This window comes from Gymnodraco acuticeps, unplaced genomic scaffold (assembly GCF_902827175.1).
Source record: "Gymnodraco acuticeps unplaced genomic scaffold, fGymAcu1.1, whole genome shotgun sequence".
Classification (NCBI taxonomy): Eukaryota; Metazoa; Chordata; class Actinopteri; order Perciformes; family Bathydraconidae; genus Gymnodraco; species Gymnodraco acuticeps.
This window is the reverse complement of record NW_022991033.1, coordinates 778726-804628: the sequence shown is the minus strand read 5'-3', so window position 1 is coordinate 804628 and position 25903 is coordinate 778726. Positions and strand designations below refer to the sequence as shown.

Genomic DNA, 25903 nt, shown 5'->3' with positions numbered 1-25903 from the left:
TGTATACATGTACGGAAATGTTTTTATGTATCTTGGAATCAATCCTCAAATAAACACTTGGTGAAATAATAACACCCTCAATTTATTTTACATTAAAGTGTAATTGTGCAAAACGGACTCCGATTTCAACATCGACCCTTTTCTTTTCAGTTGTTCTATTTGTTTTTTGCATTTGACTTTATCAGCTGTTGATATAAAATATCCTAACATAACATTTTAATATGTGTTACTACCAGTATTTTTGATATTGCCTTTTCAACGCGTACATGTGTGATCTATGTCTGACGATTATGGGCAACTACTTTGTCTGTCATTTAGGTGTTATATGTTTTATTTAAAGCTTTTTGTTTTACTGACTACATATATTGTGTATATTTTAAAAGTGAAAGAATATGAACTCTAAAGTAACAAGCAACCAATTTTGTTTCTCTCTTTTTTTAAAGCTGGAATTATATCACTCCTTGATGAGGAGGAGCCTCAGCTCAAGGTAAGAACTCTTTTACAGGACATAAGATGTCATTTAATTGTATCAACTTCCATACAGGCGTGATGTTATATCATATCAAGTCAAACATCTTCAGGCTATCTTCTGTCTGCTTGACCACTCACATTTTATATTCATGTTTTTTGTCAGCTTTTTGAAATGATTCACTTGTTTTTCACATACAAATGTAGTTCAGTGTAGTTGTGCAAAACAGCTTTAGATTGACCTATGACCCAGTTATTTTCCATGGTTGTTTTTGCTGCGTTAGCTTGCAAAAATACATTTTTTCCCGTCAACCTCATGCTATTCTTCATGGGCCCAAACTATGTAACACTTTGAAACTATGCTCATAAGAATAATATTGCAGTTTCACAAAAGTAAACAACATAGTTATGTTTTGTTTATAATGTATATTCATCATATCTGTCTTTTACTTGCAGGAGTTTGCACTGCAGAAGCTCAATGCCATTGTAAATGACTTCTGGGCAGAGATTTCTGGATCCGTAGATAAAATGTAAGTACTATGCTAGACTATAAGAGCTTGACCGCTTTATGACATACAAAATGTACATTAGACAGCACTTACTTTAAGTATTGACACACTCGATGTAAAGACCAAATATAGCAGTGCAATGTGCCCAATAATCGCATGTCGCATGCAGAATATTCTTCCAGCCTGTATGATTGAGTAGCACAGTTTTATAAAGCACATATCTGCAACCTCTCATTTCTGCTGCTCACAATTGCTCTGTTGGACGGAACAATTTCATTTAGATGCAAACATCTACATTCAGTAGTTAAGCATCAAGATGTCTTTGAGGTCAACTTTTTCTTCATCACATTTTTGCTCTATGTAAACAGCGAGGTCCTGTATGAAGATGAGACGTTTCGCAGCAGAGCGTTTGCTGCTCTGGTGGCCTCTAAGGTTTTCTACCACCTCGGAGCCTTTGAGGAATCTCTGAACTACGCTCTCGGTGCTGGAGATCTCTTCAATGTGACTGATGATTCAGAATATGTGGAGACCATCATTGGTAAGTGTTTAATCAAAAGTACTTCACCTAATTCAGCTTATATATCAACCAGTGCTTTCTTAGGCTAAAAGCCATTGAATTACGGATGGAATAACATTTCGATCTGAACTACGTCGATGAGTTCAGTAGAAAACTGGTCCCCTCTTTTCATCCTTTTTTTTGTGTTTGCTACTAGCCAAATGCATCGACCACTACACCAAGCTGCGGGTGGAGAATGCTGAGATGCCAGAGGAGGAGGAGAAGAAAAGCATCGACCCCCGCCTTGAGGGCATTGTCAACAAGATGTTCCTGCGTTGCCTAGACGATCACAAGTACAAGCAGGCCATTGGCATCGCCCTGGAGACCAGACGGCTTGACATGTTTGAAAAGACCATCTTGGAATCGGTCAGTTATTGCTTTTACTGCTAGTTTGAAATATCAGATAGATTTAGTAATAACCAAAAGTCTAGCATACCTTGATAATACAGAAATGACAGGATTCACTTTATTCAAATACAGTAAACCTTTTTTTTTTTTTTAACAGTACAGGACTCATACAATCATAGTTCTCACAAAACATTTTCTAAATGAGTTACTATTGTACAGAATAATGTATTTCTTCTCATGAAACAAGTTATTAATTGTTACTTTTTTCTCTTCTCATGCAGACTGATGTGAGTGGTCTCCTCGCCTACAGCCTGAAGGTGTGCATGTCCCTGATGCAGAACAAGAAGTTCCGTAACGAGGTGCTGCGGGTGCTGGTCAAGCTCTACATGAACTTGGAGAAGCCTGATTTCATCAATGTCTGTCAGGTAACGATCAGATCCTAAAAACTTTATGCATCATCTCCCTGAATAATTCCTTAGTGTAACAGATATATGCAGTAAGTTCTTGATTAGACAGATTGTTTCCAATAAGGTATGTTCCGTCATTATTTAGTTTAAGATTTCTGATAAATTGAGTAATCCTGATCACAAACCTTCATTGGAAAGGATACTTTTTAGGATACAGTTTCATTGTGGTTTTAGAATTTGCAATTATCAATATGTTGTAATTCCATAAACTGTCAGAACCTTAAAATTCATCTCTAATCATTTGTTCTCCTCCCCTCTCTAGTGCCTGATATTCCTGGATGACCCTCAGGCTGTGAGTGACATCCTGGAGAAGCTAGTGAAGGAGGACAACCTGCTGATGGCCTATCAGATCTGCTTTGACCTGTATGAGAGCGCCAGCCAGCAGTTCCTCTCCTCCGTCATCCAGAACCTGCGCACAGTTGGAACCCCTATCCCTGCAGTCCCTGGCTCCACAAACACAGGCACTGTGCCCACACCAGACAAAGACAGGTGGGCAGGAGAATAAAACACACACATATACCTAGGCTGAAGCTAGGCCAATTACAGTTCATATGTGGGATCTGATAGGCAATTAACTGAAACTGTAAACTGTAGACTTTTTTGGGCTAAATTAGTCACTAAAAATGTGTTTGTTTTTTACAGTGATGCAATGGAGACAGATGACAAGGCAGGCAGCTCACCTGCTGGAAAGCCGGTAGAAACGGTATGGTCGTTTTTAGATCGTTTTGTACTGCAGCGGTTTTTTCATACCGTGTCCTTGTAATTTTGCTGTATCTGAATTGAGCAACTGTATTCCATGTAAAACTTTGATTGAGTTGACAAGATCATTATATTGCTTCATTTCTTTTTGTAGAAAGATGATCCCAAAGACCAAAACGCCAAGATGATCAAAATCCTTAGCGGGGAGATGGCCATTGAGCTTCACTTGCAGTTCCTCATCCGAAATAACAACACAGATCTAATGATCCTCAAAAACACAAAGGTAATGTAGCTAACAACAAGATAAATGGCTCACAGAAGACAAATGATTATACTATTGTTTACACGATCAGATGAACTTCAGCTTTAGTTGGCTTTAATTCTTGTTTTCTCCGTCACTCTAGGATGCGGTCCGAAATTCGGTGTGCCACACAGCCACAGTAATAGCCAACTCTTTCATGCACACGGGAACCACAAGTGACCAGTTCCTCAGGTAATTTGGCTGGCAGCATATAATTGTATATTTCGTAGATTACACAACGACATGGAAAAACCTATTTACCCTAAGCAACATTTGACTAAATGTTTTGTTTGACCTTGTAGAGAAAACTTGGAATGGCTTGCGAGAGCGACCAACTGGGCCAAGTTCACAGCCACAGCAAGTCTGGGTGTCATCCACAAGGTACGTTATGTCCCTATGATTATAATATAAAGCAATGACATATTTTTATTTCATTTTAAACATAACTTGCTGTGTTTTTCAGGGTCACGAGAAGGAGGCTCTCCAGTTAATGGCCACCTACTTGCCCAAAGACACTTCCCCTGGCTCAGCCTATCAGGAAGGAGGAGGCTTGTACGCTCTGGGACTCATTCATGCTAACCATGGCGGAGACATCATCGACTACCTGCTCAGTCAGCTCAAGAACGCCAGCAATGATGTGAGTTTTTTGTTTTTCACTTTGTAGGTTCTTTTTTCATTATAAACTAGAATGTCACAGGCTTCTCCAAAAGTGCAACATAATAACACAGATAAACAGAAAAATATAGTGGAAGTAAATAGTAATACAAAAAGAAAAATAGTTTAAAAAAGTGAAATGGTGCAATAAGAGTCTATATGCAAGCTATTGGAATGATATATTAGATAAATAGATAAATAATTACTAAGTAGCAGATGAATGTTAGGGATGTTGTTTCAACAGTTCAGGGGCCTCATTTATAAAGCCTTGCGCGGGAAGGTTGCTTACGTAGGACAAAGCAAATACGCACCGACACTTTCCGATTCATAAAAGACTGCGTACCAGCACAGGACTTGCGTATCCTACGCCGGTTTCCCTTTTTTATAAATCACAATCGACTCGAAATGCGGTGCAGCTTTTGCGGGCTTCACGTAACGCCCATTTTTGCCTATAAATAGTCAAAGAAACGCCCATTCATTCATTCATTTTGACTGACTGCATGCATGAAGAAGATCGCAGGAAATGACGACAGAACAGCTAAAAAATACATCTCACACCGTGTCAGATTTTGGTTATTTTGGGGAAGTCGAGATAAATCATATTGTTTGGTGGATGCAGTTTGAACCAGAGTAGCAGCATGGAGGTCGGATCGTCACCAAAATAAATAAATAAATGGTCCGAAAAAGGTTAATGACAAAAAAATACACATAGCCTTCCTCAGGCAGTGTGTTTGTGCCGGGGACAGGAGACCCCCCCCCCCCCCTTGATGAGAAACTGTAAGAAATGATCGGGGAATCTCTCCGGAGTGGAGTCATGACGACTGGATCTGAATAATTTTTTTGTATTTGGTGGTTTGTGTTCCAGCTGTCGATCAGCAACTATCCATAATCCACCAGTTAAAGGAAATGCAACTGTGTTGTTATATTAGCTGTACAATTTGCCACATATGGTGTTCTTAGTTTCCATACCTCCTCCTGTGTTTTACGAGCGACTTATCAAGTAAGCTATTGGCGAACGGCATTAAAACATGATTAAACATGATAGTATATAAAACCATGCTCGTATCTATACAACCTATAGAAAAGCAAAACGGCGTCAGTTTAAAGTAATTCTATCCTTCTGTTTACCGCATCATTTATGAGAATACATTTCTTAACAAGAGAACATAATCGATCGGTGATCAATAACATTTACTTATTTCCCCAAGTTATGTTTTTGTGTGCACTGAGGAGTTTCAAACATGCGTTTGTTAAATCATTTTAAGATTGGCTTTAATCAATTTGTGAAAATTAATTATTCATATATGATAAATGAGAGGTAACATTTTATTTATGGTATTATTTCCACATATTTCGCTCCATTCTTCCTTCTGCCAACGGTGTCACAGTTTCTCGTCTCCCGTTTTTGTGCTTAGTGCGTACGCACGGGTTAGAGTTTGCGTGGAGGACCGCACATTTTCCCGTCAAGTTAGTTTTTTATAAATCGCAAACAGTGCGTAGAAACTGGCGTACGCTATCTTTTGTGCGTACGCACCGTTTATAAATGAGGCCCCGGGTGTTTAGCAGTCTTATTGCCTGTGGTATGAAACTGTCTCTGAATCTGGTGGTTTTTGTCCGGATGCTGCGGTAACGCCTGCCAGACGGCAGCAGACAGAACAGTTTGTGGCTGGGGTGATGGGGGGGTCTTTTATAATCCGGAGGGAATTCTTCCTGAGCCATTGGGAGTAGAGGTCCTCCATGGATGGCAGCTCTGTCCTGGTGTTGCTCTGTGCAGTTTTCACCACCCTCTGTAAAGTCTTACGATTGAGGGCGTGTCCCTCTCCCTGCTGCTTCCTGTAATCCACAATCAGCTCCTTTGTTTTGCTGACGTTGAGATGGAGGTTGTTATCCTGGCACCAAGATGTCAGGTTTTCAACCTCTCTGTACGCCCTCTTGTCGCCGTCTGTGATCTGGCCGATGAAGGTCGTGTCGTCAGTAGGGTTGGGTACCGAGAACCGGTTCCGAACCGGAACCGGTTCCAACATTTCGATTCCAACGGCATCATTTAGAAATGTGAATTTCGGTTACGCTTTTCGATGCCTGAGGAAATGTTTCTCGCCGCTCTCCGTAGCCTATTGTATGACTGCGGCGGGAAATGTAGCGTTGTACCCTGTACCCATAGATATATATAAACACGTGTTTATATCATAGGTTTATATATATATCTATGGTTGTACCTACACTTCCTACAGCGTCACCTGAGACCAGGGCCGGCCGTCGCACTGGCGTTATAGATGTTCGCCTAGGGCGCCAGATCTGTGGAGGTGCTGCGCTGGCAGCTCTGGGAGGGAAAAAAAAATGTTGACCGTTGGTGCTCATCCTAATTTTCGGCCTTGATGTAACAACATTCATAATTAAGTAAATGTAACACCCTTTTCATCCTGGCTACTTTTCATTTGCCCTGTACGATGGGCGCTGTAAGTGATGGAAATGGGGGATGTTGGCTTATCTGGCACCCGCAGCTCACAGCCAACGTGCGAGTGAGCGTGGGAGCGAGGGAGAAAGGGAGGGTGCACCGGTACGCGCTGTTGTTATTAGCATCTGGTGCTAGCTGCTCTAACGGAAGAAGATGTTTCTACAATGATGTGGAGGGAGAGTCCTCTCCAGTCAGACAGAGTGGCTGATAACTACAGCTCAGTGAGGTAAAGGACTCTGAGTGTTTAGATAGTTCACTTTAGTCTAAGTTATCTCATGCGGCTTTCACACCAGCGCTTTTCCCTTTTTAGCTCCGAGCGGGAGCTTTTCTGGTTCAGCTCCGGTTTCCCTTTTCTGCTCCCGCTTTGTTCACACCGCCCAGAGCCCGACTGGTGCTGCTGCGTCATGACGTCACCGTCAACGGCGTTGCCGCGCTCACAACAACAACAACAACGCGGAACTGCGTCTGGTCGATGATCGTGTTGCTTTTAATCACACGAAGCCAGATTAAACGACTTCTCCAACTTTATACTTTTCTCCAGAGTGCCGTGGTTCGTTGTTTATTAATGTGTTTCTGCGGCATTTACCGACCGCTGCAGTGTTGGCTGCTCTTCCACGGGAGTTTATTCTCCCGTTAGCTCCCGGTTAGCTCACACTGCAGCGGCCGCTCTAAAGTATTCACTGTCCGACTCACACAAGCAGCTGATACATATCCCCAGTTCCCCTTAGCCTAAGTGAATGTGTGTCAGTCTGAATTGACGCTGTTTGGCATCACAACGCTGTTATGAAAGTTTCTCTGGTATAAAATGGGTGATGTTAGCATAGCAACCGAAGCTAAACTTGCTATTGCTATCCTATTGTGGCATAAACCGTTTTCTACAGGCACATTTTACCGGCGTATTTTTATTATGATTCTACTTGTGATAGTCGGACACGACAACCTGTGCAGCCCATGTATTGATTCCATCCAATAGCTGCTATAATACAAAACAAAACGTCTGCCTCTCTCCACAATGATCAATAATAGTGAACGGATGGTCAAAGTAAGGTACAAATAAACAATCACACGAAGCCTGGTTAGTGTTGCCTGACTTTATAAAGTGTGTTTATAAGCACTACTGCTTGTAGGCAGGCATGACAGTCGACCCATGTTCAGGGGAGGTGGGTTTAGTTTTCTGCACGCCTCGACGTAAGCGACGCCACCTCTTAGCTCCGAAGCTCTCGACAATTTTTTGGAGCTGGAAGTGAACCGGATTCCGGAGCTAAGAGGCGGCGCAGCTGCGGTGTGAACAGGAAAAACCGGCACTTTTCAGGCTCCAGCTCCGAGCCGGAGCTGAAAACGCGTTGGTGTGAAAGGGGCATCAGTGGGTCTCAAACGTTTTGATCACAATTTATGTAAAGAAACACATATTCCAAGGCACTCCTTTATAATTATTGGGATAAAACGGGTTTGAAATCATTCCAATGTATACTATAGGACAGTAAACCAGACATATCGTTTTAAACTGGAGAGATAAAAAAATATGCATAAATAAAAAAGTAAAATAAGATATGAATGAACAACAAAAATAAAATACGATACATGTATTTGTTATTGGCTATGGTAGGTTATTGGTTATGTTCACATACTTATTTAATTATTAAAATGTAGACCGATCTTTTTCATATGGGTGTTTAGAGTTGTACCCTCTAGATCTAGTCTCTAGTAATTCTGCTTAAAGTGCACCAGATTTAAGCATTTTGCTTTAAAATGTTCAAACATTTCTTCCCGGTATGCCTGAGAAGGCAGATATGCTTGTTTTTCTCAACAAGAACTGTTCTTTAAAAGTTGGACTGTTGCACTGTTGTAGCTTCAGTGGTTCTCAGGTTACAGTTACATAACAGTGAATATAAACAGACTGATTAATGTGAATATTACTGTAAACTAACCTGTGTAAAAGTCTCTCGAATAAATGTAATTTTTTTTGGTGGAAGAAGCATGTATCATTTTTTTACCCTGCCCCTCAAAGAATCAGAATTGAGAACCGTTAAGAACCGGAATCGAAAAGTAGTATCGGAATCAGAATCGAGGAAATTCAAACGATGCCAAACCCTAGTCGTCAGCAAACTTCACGATGGTGTTGGAGCTGTGTATGGCCACGCAGTCGTGAGTGAACAGGGAGTAGAGGAGAGGGCTGAGCACGCAGCCTTGAGGGGCTCCGGTGTTGAGGATCAGGGTGGAGTATGTGATGCTTCCCACCCGCACTGCCTGGGGTCTGCCCGTCAGGAAGTTCAGGATGACAAAATAAAGTATCCTTGAACCTTGATTACTGTTCAAGGAAAGGGAACCAGCTGTTGTGAACTAAGTCTAATAATATCGTTGAAGTCACTGTCAGTTGGTAAAATGTTTTTCTTCTTGTTTTTCACAGATTGTTCGTCATGGTGGCGCCCTTGGCCTTGGCTTGGCTGCGCTGGGAACAGCCAGACAGGATGTTTACGACCTCCTCAAGTCCAACCTCTACCAGGATGATGCTGTTACTGGTGTGTATAGAATTTAAGCATTTAATAAAAAAAATAAAATGCAATTGTGTTTTTTAAAAGAATGACGTTTGGCTTAACAAATTTAGAAACATACTATGAACGTTAATGTATCTGATGTGTCTTATATTTAAATAGTACTTTGTATAGTAAATTAATATACTTCAATTGATTTAAAAAACATGCCATGCTGACAATGCCATGCAACCTCTCAGGTGAAGCGGCAGGCTTGGCTCTGGGTCTGGTCATGCTGGGCTCCAAGTCAGCCCAGGCCATCGAGGACATGGTGGGCTACGCTCAGGAGACGCAGCACGAGAAGATCCTGCGTGGCTTGGCAGTGGGAATCGCCATGGTGATGTACGGACGCATGGAGGAGGCTGATACACTCATTGAAAGCCTTTGCAGAGACAAGGTAAGGCTGAGCATGTCACATCACTCTTTTCTGTCAGTTGTTTTATATTCAAACAACAACAAAAGAAGCAGTACTTTGCATAATAATATTGCACATATGGCAAAGAGGAAAGGGAGTGTATGCAAAAAAAATCTGTGTAGTTTACTAGGTACTTGCTCTCTCAGTGTTTCCCCTAGGATGGAGTCATAGCAGCGGTGCTAAGGCACGTGGGCCCAGTATAATGTGAGCGCAGAGCGCGTGACATTTTTTAGTGTGCGAAGTGCGCCCCGCTAATTTGTTTCTGTGTCAGCACAAGAAAGGCTCTTGAGGCCTAGTACCAGGGCCGGTTCTAGACAATTTGCTGTCCTGGGCGAGATTCTATATGTAAAGAATAAATGAAAAATATGTACAAAAGGCAAATACACTACAAAAACAGAAACGTATTGACATAGGTAATATACGTCAAAATGGCTTCAAATGTATTCATTATTGTATGAACATGTTTGAATTGGGGGGGTGGACGTCACATCCTCTAGGGGGGGTCCGGGGATATAGGTAAAGTAAAATGCTTCAATCTGGTGCAGGTAAAGGAGTGCCTTGGAAATATGTGTTTACATAATTTGTGGTCAAAATGTTTGAGACCCACTGAGATAACTTAGACTAAAATTAACTTATATAAACACTCAGATGCGGCTTTCACACCAGCGCTTTTCCCTTTCTAGCTCCGAGCTAGAGCTTTTCTGGTTCAGCTCCGGTTTCCCTTTTCTGCTCCCGCTCTGTTCACACCGCCCAGCACCCGACTGGTGCTGCCGCTGCTGCGTCATGACGTCATCGTTTACATCGCTGATTTGCTCCCCAGCGGCATTACGGCGCTCACAACAACAACGGGGAACTGCGTCGGGTCGATGATCGTGTTGCTTTTAATCACACGAAGCCAGAATAAATTGAATAACGACTTTTCCAACCTTATACTTTGCTCCAGAGTGCCGTGGTTCATTGTTTATTAATGTGTTTCTGCGGCATTTACCGACCGCTGCAGTGTTGGCTGCTCTTCCACGGGAGTTTATTCTCCTCCGTTAGCTCCCGGTTAGCTCACACTGCAGCGGCCCCTCTAAAGTATTCACTGTCCGACTCACACAAGCAGCTGATACATATCCCCAGTTCCCCTTAGCCTAAGTGAATGTGTGTCAGTCTGAATTGACGCTGTTTGGTATCACAACGCTGTTATGAAAGTTTCTCTGAAAATGGGTGATGTTAGCATAGCAACCGAAGCTAAACTGACTACTTGTTGCTATTGCTATCCTATTGTGGCATAAACCGTTTTCTACAGGCACATTTTACCGGCGTATTTTTATTATGATTCTACTTGTGATAGTCGGACACGACAACCTGTGCAGCCCATGTATTGATTCCATCCGATAGCTGCTATAATACAAAACAACACGTCTGCCTCTCTCCAGAATGATCAATAACAGTGAACGGATGGTCAAAGTAAGGTACAAATAAACAGAATCACACGAAGCCTGGTTAGTGTTGCCTGACTTTATAAAGTGTGTTTATAAGCACTACTGCTTGTAGGCAGGCATGACAGTCGACCCATGTTCAGGGGAGGTGGGTTTAGTTTCCTGCACGCCTCGACGTAAGAGAGACGTAAGCGACGCCACCTCTTAGCTCCGAAGCTCTTGCCTCTAGACCGACAATTTTTTGGAGCTGGAAGTGAACCGGATTCCGGAGCTAAGAGCCGGCGCCGCTGCGGTGTGAACAGGAAAAAACGGCGCTTTTCAGGCTCCAGCTCCGAGCCGGAGCTGAAAAAGCGCTGGTGTGAAAGGGGTAAGAGTCCTTTACCTCACTGAGCCTCTCAGTGTGACAGGAGAGCTCTCTTCCACCCTGGTTGTAGAAACATCTTCTTCTTATATCTGTTAGCGCTGCTAGCACCAGATTCTAATAACAACAGCGCCGGTACCGGTGCACCCACCCTCTCTCTCGCTCGCATTTTGGCTGTGCACTGCGGGTGCCAGATAAGCCAACATCCCCCACTTTCATCACTTACAACGCCCATCGTACAGGGCAAATGAAAAGTGTAACCGGGATGAAAAGGGTGTTACATTTACTTAATTATGAATGTTGTTACATCAAGGCCGAAAATGTGGATGAGCGCCAACGGTCAAAAATGTTTTTTTCCTCCCAGAGCTACCAGCGCAGCCCCCCCAGATCTGGCGCCCTAGGCGACCTATGCCAAAAATCGGCCCTGCCTAGTACATACAGTGGCAATGTCTCAACATTTAGCAAAAATACACCTTTATTGAACATACAGTAACACAAATACTACAAATCCACATAAAAAACAATCAAAAATGAAAAAGGATCGTATGGGCATAGATATGTCTCATAATTATTTGTGTGAACATAAAAATAATTTGTGTGTAAATATGTGATTTGGAAATGTAAAACACCATCCACAAATTTAAAAGATTTGCAAACTCACAAATAAATATGCAAATGTCAACGGATCTGCAAATACGCTAAATATTTTCACAAATAAAAAAAAAAGATCTGTGATTATCTCTTTAACATTGACAACTTTCGATCAGGCATTTGTGAATCCATTTTGTATTTGCCGACCAAAACTGCGCTTGCGGATCTCAAATCTCTGCCTGTGAATCTCACATTTCTGCTTGTGGATCGTCTTTTTACACACGGAATTTTGAGACATATTTTCCGCCGGTCTCGGCTAAAATCTACTCGTCACTCGGTTATTTTCGGAAACCACGTGATCACCATAGATGTGAAGTGCTTTGTAACTTTGACCCGCTTGACTGAATACACAACAAACAATGAAGAGTTTTTTCTGGGCTGCTTCGCTGCCAGCTGCTCCCCTCCCCCGGGACCCGAAAGTGGCGTATACTTCAACATCAATGCATGTGCTCGATATATGCTATATTGATCCAATAAACTAACACAAACTAACTGTATCACTATAACATGGTGATGGTGATGGTGATAAAGAATGCATCTAACGTTCCGCTGTTCATTATAATAAAAAAACAGAGCATTAAACAAACAATCATGCGGAAATGTCGTCATCAGCAGGCCATCACGTGGTTTCCGAAAATCACCGAGTGACACGAGTAGATTTTAGCCGAGAGCGGCGGAAAATACGTCTCAAAATTCCGTGCAGAAATGTGAGATCCACGAGCAGAGATTTGAGATCCGCAAGCGCAGTTTTGGTCGGCAAATACAAAATGGATTCACAAATGCCTGATCGAAAGTTGTCTATGTTAAAGAGATAATCACAGATCTTTTTTTTATTTGTGAACATATTTAGCGTATTTGCAGATCCGTTTTACACTTGCACATTTATTTGTGAGTTTGCAAATCTTTTAAATTTGTGGATGGTGTTTTACATTTCCAAATCACATATTTACACACAAATTATTTTTATGTTCACACAAATAATTGAGACATATCTAAGCCCATAGGATCGCCACTTATTATTATTTTAATAAAAAGTAAAAAATAATTTTTTTGGGTTAGCCACTATTTGTATATAGGGGAAACACTGCTCTCTATAAACCTTTCATAAATGATGCAATTTTTAAATGTATGATGTTTTGAGTTCTGTACATTTTCCTGTATCTAAGTGTTGTATGTGTATGTCAAGTCACAGCTGATGCGCTTCCTCTTTATAAGGGCTAGATCTGGTCTTAAAACGTGCTCTCCTTGCTCTCTCTGATAGGACCCCATTCTGCGGCGCTCTGGTATGTACTCAGTGGGAATGGCCTACTGCGGCTCCGGGAACAACAAGGCCATCCGACGCCTGCTTCATGTCGCTGTAAGTGTTTTTTTTTATTTGGCCCTCTCCAAAACACATTATTCAAAGAGAGGAGTACGGGTTTGTCGTTCGGTCAGTGAAACACTGCCAACAGCCAGGGCTGCACATCTTTGCCTGGCATAATTATACAATTCATTTAATAATAAATTATATTTTATATTGCTTTTCAAGGAGTCAAAGTCCCTTTTGCAATATAGTATAATAATAACTGTGATTGTTAAAAGATCCACGATAAGTTTCATATAAGTGAAATATTTTGTCTTTGCTTAAACCATACGCTTCAGTTTTTAACATATCACATCAGTCTACTGTTTACCTGAGTGTACTGTAGGATCCAACATTGCATCACTATGATGATGGACTATAGTGAATGTAAGTATATGCTAATCACGGTGCTTTCAGTACAACATGAGTGAGGGCTGTGAACAAAATGTTGTCCTGTAGGTGGCAGCTTAATACAAGCTCATAGAGGGTGTGGTAGTGGAGCATATTCCTCACACTACATCAGGGAGTTAAATCATTGAAGTTATTTGCAAGATATGATGACTCTAGGTTTCCACTTTGGTAATTTGACCTCTTTACTTCTCTTAATGAAGGTGAGTGATGTGAATGATGACGTCAGAAGGGCTGCTGTCGAGTCCATTGGCTTCATCTTGTTCAGGTAAGGACAACAATGCTCTGAACTGTCTGTTTAGTTTGCATAAATCCACTACATGCTTTTCTCTATTGAGCCTCATGATCTTGGCCAAAATGTAAACGTGCAAAATTGCATCTTTTTAGTTTGGATCATTTTGTTGAATGTGAGAAATGAATTTCTCAAGATGTTCACTAGGAAGTATTGTTTTGGTACAATACTGAAGCTAGTGTTCTGGAATACGTGTGTATATTATAACTATAACCAGCCCTATAGTTAACTTTTCATTAGAGATTTACCTGAAATAGATTCCGTTATACGATGTTCGGGGTAATCTCCTACTTGGTCTGATGTGTTTATGGCAAATCTGTCACCGAAGTATTTTTACTGGTTCCTGCTTTCCATACAAAGTGTAACTCTTTAACGAACACTTACCTTTGTAGTTTGGTACTGCTGACAAGGTGCTGTTTGCTCAAGCATGAACACCTTCTCTGAGAGAGGAGAATTTGGATGCACTGTTGTCTGGAATTTAATATGTTGGTTTTCGTGGAATGTGTTTCTGTTTCTGAGAAAGCTGCATATATCTTCACTGTTTACAAAGCTTTAGAAGCGGAACAATTCAATTGGTCTCCTGTTCCACAACTTCTTAATGGTTAAAGCAATGATAACCCCCCCCCCCCAACATGTACATTAGCACAAAGACTACTTTCAGTACAAAGAGTCTCTGTTTTTTAACAATGAGACGGGGTCGGTCTAGGAAATAATTAAATGGTAACACTCCAAGCTCGCATACCAAGTCTCAAAGTTTGCTCCACATTGATCAAACACTGTTTATATTTTCTTTAATTAAGTTTCCGTTCAGCTGTTTATACTACCATGTATTTGGAATTTAGCATTGTCTTGCTTACAAAACTGCTCTTCAAAAGCATGAAGGGACTGTAAAAAAGGGTTTTTGCCGAGCACACTGTCCCACAGTTTTCTTACTTGCTCATGTTTGCCGATCTTTTGATGCGATCTTTACTGTTGTGCTGTTTCATGAGAAAGATATTTTACTTGGTGCTGAAATAAAGTAGCATAAAAGTGTAGACATAGAAAGGAAAAACATGGATGCTGAGAATTGTTAGTTTTCTTTCAGTTAAAGGTGGGGTAGGTAATTTTGGAGAAACCGGCTCGAGTGCGCGAGAATTTGAAAATACACAGCCGGAAGAAATCTGCCACTTCCTTACAGAGCCCCTCCTCCAACACACACGAACGCGCACATGACCAATGAGGGCACGAGGTAAGTTTGTGCACAGATGGAAGGCTGACAGGCAGGTAGGCCATCCAGTTACTTTAGCCGGGCCGGCTATCGGGATGTTCAGAGCATTCCATGGAATATAACAAAAAGTGTATCTCGAGCCGGTTTCTCAAACTTACCTACTCCACCTTTAAGCATAATGGACAAATATTGTATTAAACACATTTAGGATTCTATTTAATATGAAATGTTGTTCTTTATTATATACAGTCTTTTATTTGGAAATCTCCTAACATATCAAAACAGCAGGCCGCATTACATATACAAGAGTGCTTGTCAAAGGTCCAGCAAATACAAGTAACATTATCTCGACAGTGCAAATGTTGTCAGTTGGAAAATAGATTTGAAAGGTAGACTTGTGTTTTCTCTTAACAAAATATGAACATGTGGTTTGAGATGGTTTACAGCATATTCAGAAAGCCCAAGTTGAAAGGATCATAAAACTCATATATATATATATTATACTGTATTCATACATAATTCCAGGTTATCTTATCATGCTTTAATTCCTTACATTTTTGTCTGGTGGCTTGAACTTTTAAACCTTTAATATCATTGTTTCTTTACCTGTGGTCTTTTTGAGTTGACCTGTAAGGTTTTATAACATTTTAAAATGCAAACTGTCTTCTGGTACGTTATAAACTGTCTTTAAACAGCAATTTGACCTGTCTAAAAGGCTAAATGAGAAGTATTCTGAACATCTATATACACCCTTATTTAACATAGGACTTTGACTTATGCATTTAATATGTGTATTTGAAATGATGAATGTCTTATTTGTTTAAAGTATATTACTGATGGAAGCAGATGTACATCAGCAGACAGGTTTAATCTCTTCTTTTTTATTCTACAGCAATACCCTTTTGTTAAATGATTTGTCAATGAATTTGAGAGTAACCGCAGATTCAAAATCATGCATTTTGAGTATTTGTTGTAGGTAGCCTAGCCAAGTTATGTCGACTTAGCCTTCAAAGAGATACAATGTGGGCAACATAAATCTCACTGATTTAAAGTGCACATTTTAGGTTCAAATCCTCGGTCTATCTCTATACACAGCTAACCTTTTCCTCCTGCTTACTACCTTCATTTTCAGTCAGAAGCATTGTGTCTAATACAATACCATTGACTGACTGCATAGGGGCTTGCCTGCACCTCAGTGGGGCTTTGGTAGCCAACGGCTCCAATGCCATTTTTCATGAAAAGTTTCGAGTTTTCTGCCATAGAAGATCGGAATGAAATCCGTGTAAGGGTCCGATCTGCATTTGATGCCCTTGGCTGCCTTCCTGGACCATTAGTAGCAGGGTTTTCGTAATTACAGGTCATATACCGCGTGAATGCTTCCCTGAACGTTTTGTTGAATAGGGTGTAGACCAACGGGTTTATGCCTGATGACACATAACCCACCCAAACAAAGATCTCCATGAGATGGGCAATGACATGAACGTCACAGCTGGTGCATAATACCGAGGTGATGTTAGTGATGAAGAAAGGGCACCACATGACCACAAACAGGAGGAAGACGATGCCTAGCACTTTGGAGGCGCGCTGCTCATTGCTCAGAGTCTGCATTGACTTCTTGCCCATTGTTGACATTCTACGAAAGGATATTTCATCTGCTGTTGGAGAGTTTGACGTGCCTGCAAATGTTCGTTCTTGTATCCTGGGAAGTCTGCTGTCCAGCATGTTGGGTTGCTCAACTTGCGTTGGCGTTAGAGCTTGTTCTCTTTGAAAAACTGTGGAGATTGCCAGGTAGCTAAAGCGCTGAGACACCCTTGACTTGAGCAGATACACCTTTTTGCGTAACACCTGGACAGTTAGTAGGTAGATGACCATCATGATAGTCAGAGGGATGAAGAATGCCACCAAGGAGCCAAACATGATAAATTCCCGAAAGGTGTCCGTTTTCAAAAGGCATGTGTGGTTACTGTTGAAGGTGATGTTGTTGGGAAGATGATTGTTCCTAAGCCCCTTTATCGGAATTGGGATTGCGATACCTGGAAAATGACAATAACAGTACATTTTGGTAAAACATTGGAAATTGTATATTCCTTTTGTAATATCGCTTTTTTTTTATTTGTATGTTTCATGTTAACAACAGAAGAACCGTTTCGATTTCATTTTCACACAGACATTCCTGTGTTTAATTTTAATTTCACGTGTATGATAGTATTATTAAATAGTATCGACAAAAGGTTCATGTTTAGTTAACGGTTACTGTCAGGAAGAAAAGGCACATTATGATTTGAGGCTTTCCTTTTTGTTTTTAAAAGCAAGTAAACTAATCATCCATCACTTGCCATGATGTTTCTTAAAACTGCTAACAGCAGGAGAGTTGTTACTCTGCATATATACTGAGACTCCGTATAAGTGCTGCTGCCTTCATTCCATCGGAACTTCTGGCTTCGGTCATGAAATGAAGCTCAAATGAAATTAAACCCTTCAGCAAAACCTGCTTCTTTAAGTATTTTGTTTACTGGGCATCAAGCATTGATCAGTAATGTCTCAGTGAATTTGGCCACATTTTGTTCTCCCTAACCCTCCTTTCCATTACAAACGCAGGGTGTGGTTTGTATAGTATTGCATCCGGCAAATAATTCTGCGTCCACAAACCAGGTCTGCCATATATTTTGTGTGACGAAATAGACTTCTGGAGAAATAACTTGTCTAAAGTAAAAACCACTGCAGCGTTGTGAAAGTTGAGGAAATCTGATTTGATATGCTTACCAATGGATATGAGCCACACCAGTGCAATTTTCACCATCGCTTTGGCTCTGGATTTGTATTGGCTGTGTTGGATTGGCTTCTTGATGGCAATGTAGCGATCCAGTGAAATGGCGCATAGGTGCATGATGGATGCAGTAGAAAACAGCACATCGAGGAACAGCCAAATGGGGCAGAGGGGCTCTGGAAGAGGCCAGCCGGAGTCTAAAGAAAAAAGACAAGTGAATTAGTTCAGTTGGACAGTAAGCGGTTATCTTTTTAAAAAAAAAAAAATTTGCTTTTCACCTATCCCTATAATCTTATCATGATTAAACTGATTTTATTTTCCCCAAAGATGATTTGGTGTTACAGGAGGCCATTTGGCCATTTACAGGAGGTTTGCAACAAAGGCTAGGATTACAAGTAGCACCCACACAAAATATTGCTGTTTATTTATCCTTATGAGGAATGAGTTTACTGGAAAAAGGAGGGTTCACTTACTGTTTATGGAGCTAAAAGCTCATTATGAAGACGTGCTGGTGACTACGCTCAACAGTAGTGTTTATTTTCAGTTCCAGGCATAAAAATTGGCAAGAAACTATTCTGGCTTTTGTCCTGTCGACCATTAACATTACTAAAAATGTAATATTCCTTTTACATAATTGTGTTTTGTTGTGCCACCCTCCCCTGGCTGTCTACACCAGTTGTCACACTTGGAATTATTGAGTCATAGTTTTGATTAGGTTTCATCTGGAAAGCTTATGCATTGACACATCCACTAGTTCTCAAAGTAGATCCTCTGTATGTGTTCTGTGAAGTGTTTTGTCCAATGCCAAATTCAATAAACACTGTAGCTTGCAAGCTCCAAGTATCTGTACAAGGGAACATATTCTATTGCGTTTAATTGAATTATGAACTTAAGAAAGCAAATGTTCGTGATCCTACTGCAGCTGGCCAGCACTAGTTATTTGGGTTTACTTTGAAGTCATTCAGAACATACAGTATGGGAAGAAAATCAGCAAAGCAGTGTGATTTTGTTGTTGTTGTATTTTTCAAAAGGTTGGCTTTTGAAAATGTTCAAACACCATTTATATTGAAATGGTTTCAGGGAGGATTATGGATGTTCAGCATTTTCTGGTTGCACAAGGCTGTGTTCAGTACTTTGCATAGGAACTCATTCTGTTTGTCACATTTGTGAGATTGCAAATCTCAACTGCATCATTATTTAATTATATTAGTATTAAGTATACATCTTTTTGATAATTATATGTATGTTGTGTAATATATCAATCAATGTTTATTTATATAGCCCAATATCACAAATGTTACATTTGTCTCAGTGGACTTCACAGTTTGTACAGAATATCAGTATGACAATACGACACCCTCTGTCCTTAGACAGATCGTACAAGGAAAAACTTCCGGAGAAAACCCAGAGTTTAAAGGGAACATGGGAGAAACCTCAGGGAGAGCAACAGAGGAGTATGTGCTATAATAATATAGCACATACAATTAGCTGTTTCTTATCCTACCCAGTTATGCGTTGTAAAACATTGTTTGCTGTGGTTTGTCTTGATCTTTTTGGAGTATTCCTTTTACTATTCCTATCGTCAATAGTGTGGCTTGTGTTTATTAACCAAAACTCCCTGCCATAAAACTTATGAAATGGAAAAAAAAAATACATCTGACCTGCAGCTCTTTTAAAGAAAAGAAAATGATTGTTTGATATAGCTATTGGAGGTAAAAACCTTGACTCAGTCGGCAGTGTAGTGTGTTGAGGGATGATGCCCTGCAGATGCAATACTTGGGAAAGCAAAATTAAATCATCCCTTATAAATAAAAATAAAAGAGTCTTTAACTTTTGTCACGCAGTGCTATATTTTACATTTACAGCTAATTTTAAATATGCCGATTTCTTACTCTTTTTTTTTTTTTTTTTAAGGCGTTCCCTGTATGCTTTCACTTCATCTGCCAAGCAGATGTGGAATATTCATGACTCGGCAGTAATCTTAAATGCATTCCTATTGTTGCCTTGCTTTTTCAGGTTTACATTTAAGATGTTCATCATCTTGGATTTGAAAACATCAGATTTTCACAAAGTCAGAGAAAGTAAAAGTTGCAAAAGATTGAGTCACACTGGACTGCAGTAAGGTTGCTTGTCCCAGCGTCTGGTTCAGAAGACATTTAGCCGACTTCATTGACATTCAGCGATGGAGCAGCAAACAAACACAAGTCCCACTGACATGCCTTGCATCATTGTGCTGCCCCCCATTTCAATAACCAATCTATTTTCATTACAGTTAATTTAGTTTAAAGGTCATTCATTTGAAACTCAGTTTGCGATCAGCATGCCATACTGTTGGCTCATTGAAAGATTGTCTTCCTCGGGACTGCCTTAAATCCTCAATTACAAGTTAGTGAACACACTCACTTTCAAAATGCTGTTGTTGATTAACACAGTGTAACAGTATAGATGCAATAGTAAATTAATTGCATGGTCTTTACTCATGTAGCCTCTGCATTAGGAAAAGATGAAAGCAGCACCTGTGACCACTTTGACTTGAGCAGGCCTTTCAGCGCTACACATCCAGTTCTCATGCAAAACAGGAAATGTGAGACAGGCAAAGCCACACATAGACCAGCGTCACACAGTGAGAGACCTAATTATGTTTGGGCTTATTATGCTTCTGTTGAATTAATGGGGAATACTAGCTAAAACATAGCTTTGTATGATAAACGTTTTAGTTGGTAGCATGTAGCTTCATTACCACCACACTGTCACTGGAAATGCATAAAACTGTTTTTGTACTGTTGCTAATGTGCAACTGCTCCCACAGCACTGCCAGAGGAAGTAGCATGTTTACTGTCCACTATCTGTGGTTATATTTCCTTCTCATTAATTTGTTGAGTGATAGTCAAGATCGTATCTAGTGTTGCTTACAAAGTATTTGTATCCTCTTTGCTATGAGAGAAGTATGCTGGCCTGTTTCCCCTTGTATATTAGAAAGGCAAAGAAAGTAATTCCAAAAATGTTTAATGTTCCACTCAACAAAAACACATGGATTACTTTCTTGAACGTGTTTTTAGTAATGGTTTGCGGGGGTTTAATTTTGTTTTATCGTAATGTCATTTATCATTTAGTTCAGTATTTCTTTAGATTGTTAACAAGGAATTGATTTGTGCATAAACAAATACATGTTTTCTCCCAGTAGGGTAAAGTGTTATTGTTTGTGTATAGCAGAGGTTTGTTTCACCGATAAGTTTTCAAACACAGGCCCCTATGCTAAACTTACTGTAGAGAACGGTGACGAGGGCAATGGGCATCACTAGGAGTCCCACCAACAGATCAGCCACGGCAAGCGACATCAGAAAGTAGTTTGTGGCGTTCTGAAGTTTTCTCTCAAGTGACACGGCAAGAATGACCAGGATGTTTCCTCCAATAGTGGGGATGATGACCATGACAATAAGCAGGGCGGCCCATTTCAGCTGAAGCTCAGGCGCTTCCCCTGACAGCGAGCTGTTGGCCTCGGGCGGAGCAGGGACTTCTTGAGACATGGTGCTGCAGAGATTACAGCAGGCTTTAGCTTGGGTCTGGGCTCTGATCTTCCTGGTGTTGGACACTCGGTCAGCATGGTCACTGCGTCCTACAGGCAAGGACAGTTCAGGGTCGCTGCACAGGATGCTTCATCCCCATGTGCACTGTACAGCAAAAGGAGTAGCTCAAAATCAGCAGAGGATCCACCACTTCGAGGGGGACAAAAAACAGGTCCACAGCACGAGCTCCAAAGCTGGTAGTAATCCCAACCTTATTGGTATTTTCACAATGAGATGTCAGCAGGGGTCCTCCCTTTCCCAGGCCGTTGGTACTCTTTTAATCCTCTGCGGCTACTTAAAAAAAAAAACCATGTCTGTATAAGGAAAGGAATCATTGGTAACGAGCCTTCCAAATGTATTTTGGGAGTCTCGTTAACTTTAGCTATAAATGTAATATATGACATTTTTAATGGTCTTATATAAGAAATTGTATCTAAACAAACACGTGTTAAAGTTAATAGAACACAATGGTTATTTTTTTATACAACTTGTACATTAATCAGGGATATAGAATTTTAATAATCTGAGTCAAATGGATAACACAGAATCAAACAGTATTAAATACAAAACTGACACTGTTAATAAGCATTATCATGATTCTGTAAGTTGTCTTACCTGCTCCTGTAAGTAGCATCTGTTGTAAGTTCCTCGTTGACGTTTCAACTCCATGAGTATTTTTCCGAGCCGCTACGTTTTCACCTTTATAAACACTTTAGCAGTATTTCTTGCTGGGAGAACAGTGCAGCTTAACCAATGCATTTCAGTCTTAGCACACCTCTTAGTTTAACATATTGTTTAAACTCCCGAATCATCCTTATATTTTCCGCCCTCCGCAAATAAGAACGTGACAAAAAATGCCCTCCTTCAGCGGTTAATCCTAAATCTGTCTCTGTCTGAAGCAGTCCGTGATGTGGAATTTGTTTTCCTTCCACATGTTGGAGGATCCCCCAGTCTTGCCTCGCATCACCTACAGCGATCACAGGTTTAAAACTTTCAGATGTTGAGGCTCCTCCACCTCTCTCCCATTCCCATTCGCTGCCTCTTGTTAACAGCCTGTGATCAGCCGCGCTCTCCCCCGTCTTGTCTGCTCTCTCTCTTCCCCTCCCTCCCCTCCGTCTTGCCCGTGAGTCGCACTCTGTACAAAACAGATGAATGTCTTTGTACTGGCAGTATGCCAGTGGTTCTGGGAGGTAATTTCCCTCAACACAGCCGTCCCACTGTTTATATTTGTCACTTTCTGTTCACTCCTCCATCCGAAGCATTGTTGGGTTGTGTGGACGGGGTTTATGGGGATAAGCTCTCTGTGTGGTGAGGTACTTGAAAATTACACTTGTTCCCCATTGCTGTTTTTAGTTTGTCTTCTGAGCTCAAATTGTCGTGTTGGGAATGTAATTTGAAACCGCTATCCAATTTTCTTATACATGACTTCTTCTGAAATGTATTCCACATTTGTTTTTTTTCCTTTGATCTTTCCGAATAAACGTTGTGTTTTCGATCAGTGTACACTTTGCTTTTTAAAGCAGATGCAAAAAATAGAAATAAAAGCTCCTTGGTATTTACAGAAACCAGATGATGATTCTCAACAATACAATGTGTGAACGCCAGTAACATCTGTGTAACCTGTGTCTTCCAGTAAAGGGCAGCCCATAGACCAAATGTTCCTAGTGATAATTCACTTATAGTGCCCCATAAGAAAGGTGGTTTAATAAATGCAGTTATTATGAGTTACCCCTGTTCTCTTTTTGCTCCTTTTTAAATGGGTTGCTTGTTAATGGGTTGGCTTTAAGACTTTACATGTGTGATTGCTGGTGAAAATCTGAGTTCCCCCAGCCAATCTTTACTGTTTCTTTCCCATTTGCTAAAAAAAAATCTCTATATATTTTTGTTTATGATGCAAAGAACAGCTGAAGGTGTGCTGCTAGCAGTATGCTGACTTCTGCTCTAGCATATCAAATGCATGCCAAACAGGCACATTCTTTTTAAATGATATCAATCTTGCTGACTGAGATTGTAACATCGATTGTCAGATCTACACATTTTGCAGACTTTCAAACTGCTGTAGCAATCGGCAGTTATTGTTCTTGGGAAACTCCGTATTAGTGTTGGGTTGTATTCTGTTCTCTGGGAGATATGCTAATTAATTAAAACAACAATTCCCCTGATGCTACTTACAATTTCTCTTGTTTCCCTTTTGCTAGACAGTTGATTTCCTTTTGATTTTAATTATAGTGTTGACTATATCCATCCAGCCTCTTGGCTTGTTTATTGCAACATTGTCCAGGTTCTTTCACAATGTATTTGGGTTAGGGGTTGGAAAAGAGAGGAAGCAAGCTAATGAGATCTGCCCCTTACTATGCGGGTGCATTAGTAACTGCAACAATCACATTTCATGTGGCAAAATCAATCGTGTGTGTGTGTATCTCAGAGGGAGTTATTAAGTTGCAGCTGTATCAGCTTCTGTCACTCACCGTAGTAGCTGTGAGGCATGCACATATAATCATACAGTCCATTAACCGGTCAAGTAAAAGCCTCGTGAATTTTTGTAACCTTTGTTTAAGTAAATATTTCACATATTGCTTCTATGACCAAAGTCTTAAAGCACAAATATGGTAAAAAGGTCGGAGTACAAAAGTACACTGTGGATTGCAGAAAGGTTCAAGGTCTTCATGTTTCCAAAGAATAAATAATAGGTTTTGTTAGATTTAATTGTCCTTATCAGGCTGAATGGAATAGCAAGCCGTCACAAGATTAACATGTCATCTTTTTTTATTATCTTTTCTCATCTGAGGTTTTTAGGCCCAGCGCACATTATGAAGATATTTACATTAGGCTTGACATTCAGGCGTCATTGCTTCACTGCCTTTTTAAGAATAAACAAATGCAGGATATTGATTCCCTTTTTCCTGGGATTAAAGGTAATTGGGTTATCTTGTATCTAGACAATCTTTAAAAGGGCTTTAGATTAAATTATTTGTTAAATTTTTGTTCTCTGTTGATTTTAGACTTTCATCCTATAATGGATTGATGAAAACACCCTAAATTGAAAATGTGTGTCTGAGGGTTCAGCCAAGTATGAATTAAAGGGAGTGGAAGGATGTTTTTAGGAGTAAGTTCAAGTGCCTTATTGTTTACCTGCTCTTAATGTCTCCCTGTGTCTTCAGGACCCCTGAGCAGTGTCCCAGTGTGGTGTCACTTCTGTCAGAGAGCTACAACCCTCATGTGCGCTGTGGGGCGGCCATGGCCCTGGGCATCTGCTGTGCTGGGACCGGCAACAAGGTGAGCGCTTTGACCCAAGGTTTAATTTTCTTTAATGGTGTTGAACTGCAGATACAGTGTAATAAAATAAAGGGGCTACCTGGAGGACTAGATGCCGTCTTATCTGATTATGGGCTTTTAAAATGAAACACCCGACAATTTGGGATTTAACACCGATGTATAAAAAAATAAGTGGGCAAATCTTTAATATTGGTTGTCTTGAAAAAAGAGAAAGCCATTGGTCTGTTCTTTGCTCTGGTCAATGCATCCCCTGTGGCTATTTGAGAATGTACCATGTCTATACTCAGCTCCCATCCAACATACTCTACATAAGGGTAAACCGGCTCGCTTTGGGTTTCTTCAATTGTTCCCCATTAACTGTGGGGTTTCTTCTTGTCTGATGTTAGGGTCCAAGGACAGAGAGTGTCGTACTCATATTCTGTACGAACTGTAAAGTCCACTGAGACAAATGTAAATGTTTGATATTGGGCTATATAAATAAACTTTGATTGATTTTGTACCTACTGTAGAAGTTGCAGGTTACAACTGCCTCATTTAAACCTAATTTGCTTTAAGACAATTGTAAATCATACAGTGTGATCGAAGGCTGAAGTCCTGCAACTATGAGAGAAGCTATCTTACTGGTAAACTATTGACATTTGCAAAGTTCAGCAATGAGGAGCTCATTAATTGTGGAAAGTTCTGGTGGTCAATTTGCTGATGGAACGGTCCAAATTGGCTCAGTCACCAGGCTTCACGATGCCACGGCGTCTGGGTCAATGGAGTCCGAAAAGAGAGTTAAGAAGACAGGAGTCGGGGGTGCTGCCAGTTCCTGAGCTGTCTAACTATGTGGGCTGATCAGACTCAGGTGCCATAGCCGAACCAGAGTCATGGATCACTGCATCCTGATCCCTGAAGCACCAATGTTAATGTTTTTGCCGAGAAAAGAGCCACTGCTACATTTGGTCCTTAATGAAAATAATGATGTTGTGGCAAGAGAAGTGGGTCACCTACCCGCCATCATCATACACCTTGGGCTTTGGCTATTTTCTTACTATAAATGTGAAAGAAAAAACGGCACAGGAAAACAGTTTTGACTTTGCTTTAGTCGGTTTGTTTATGCTGATTTCATGCCATAATGAAAATCTTAAATACCGTTCAGCTTCTTTAGGGAATTGGATGTTGGCATTGTTCCCTAAAATCCATCCATCATTTCAGAATACTGTC

At 40.6% G+C, this 25903-nt stretch overlaps 2 protein-coding genes across 2 annotated transcripts in view; one reads left to right on the top strand and one right to left on the bottom strand.

The window, feature by feature from the left end:
• psmd1 (proteasome 26S subunit, non-ATPase 1) overlaps window positions 1–25903 on the top strand; it is a 41904-nt gene that overhangs the window by 511 nt on the left and 15490 nt on the right. The window contains 16 exon segments of the mRNA XM_034236418.1: window positions 444–487; window positions 925–998; window positions 1346–1515; window positions 1691–1899; window positions 2163–2306; window positions 2611–2837; window positions 2991–3051; window positions 3202–3330; window positions 3452–3540; window positions 3651–3729; window positions 3812–3985; window positions 8865–8976; window positions 9189–9385; window positions 13101–13196; window positions 13793–13857; window positions 24583–24697. Coding sequence (XP_034092309.1) covers window positions 444–487; window positions 925–998; window positions 1346–1515; window positions 1691–1899; window positions 2163–2306; window positions 2611–2837; window positions 2991–3051; window positions 3202–3330; window positions 3452–3540; window positions 3651–3729; window positions 3812–3985; window positions 8865–8976; window positions 9189–9385; window positions 13101–13196; window positions 13793–13857; window positions 24583–24697 — 1985 coding nt within the window.
• Window positions 15304–22504, bottom strand: htr2b (5-hydroxytryptamine (serotonin) receptor 2B, G protein-coupled). Its single transcript, XM_034236419.1, has 4 exons — window positions 22037–22504; window positions 21121–21712; window positions 17852–18052; window positions 15304–17121 (listed from the first exon to the last, which is right to left on the bottom strand). The coding sequence occupies exons 2-4, from the start codon at window positions 21380–21382 to the stop codon at window positions 16217–16219; spliced, it is 1368 nt and encodes a 455-aa protein (XP_034092310.1). The 5' UTR covers window positions 21383–21712; window positions 22037–22504; the 3' UTR covers window positions 15304–16216.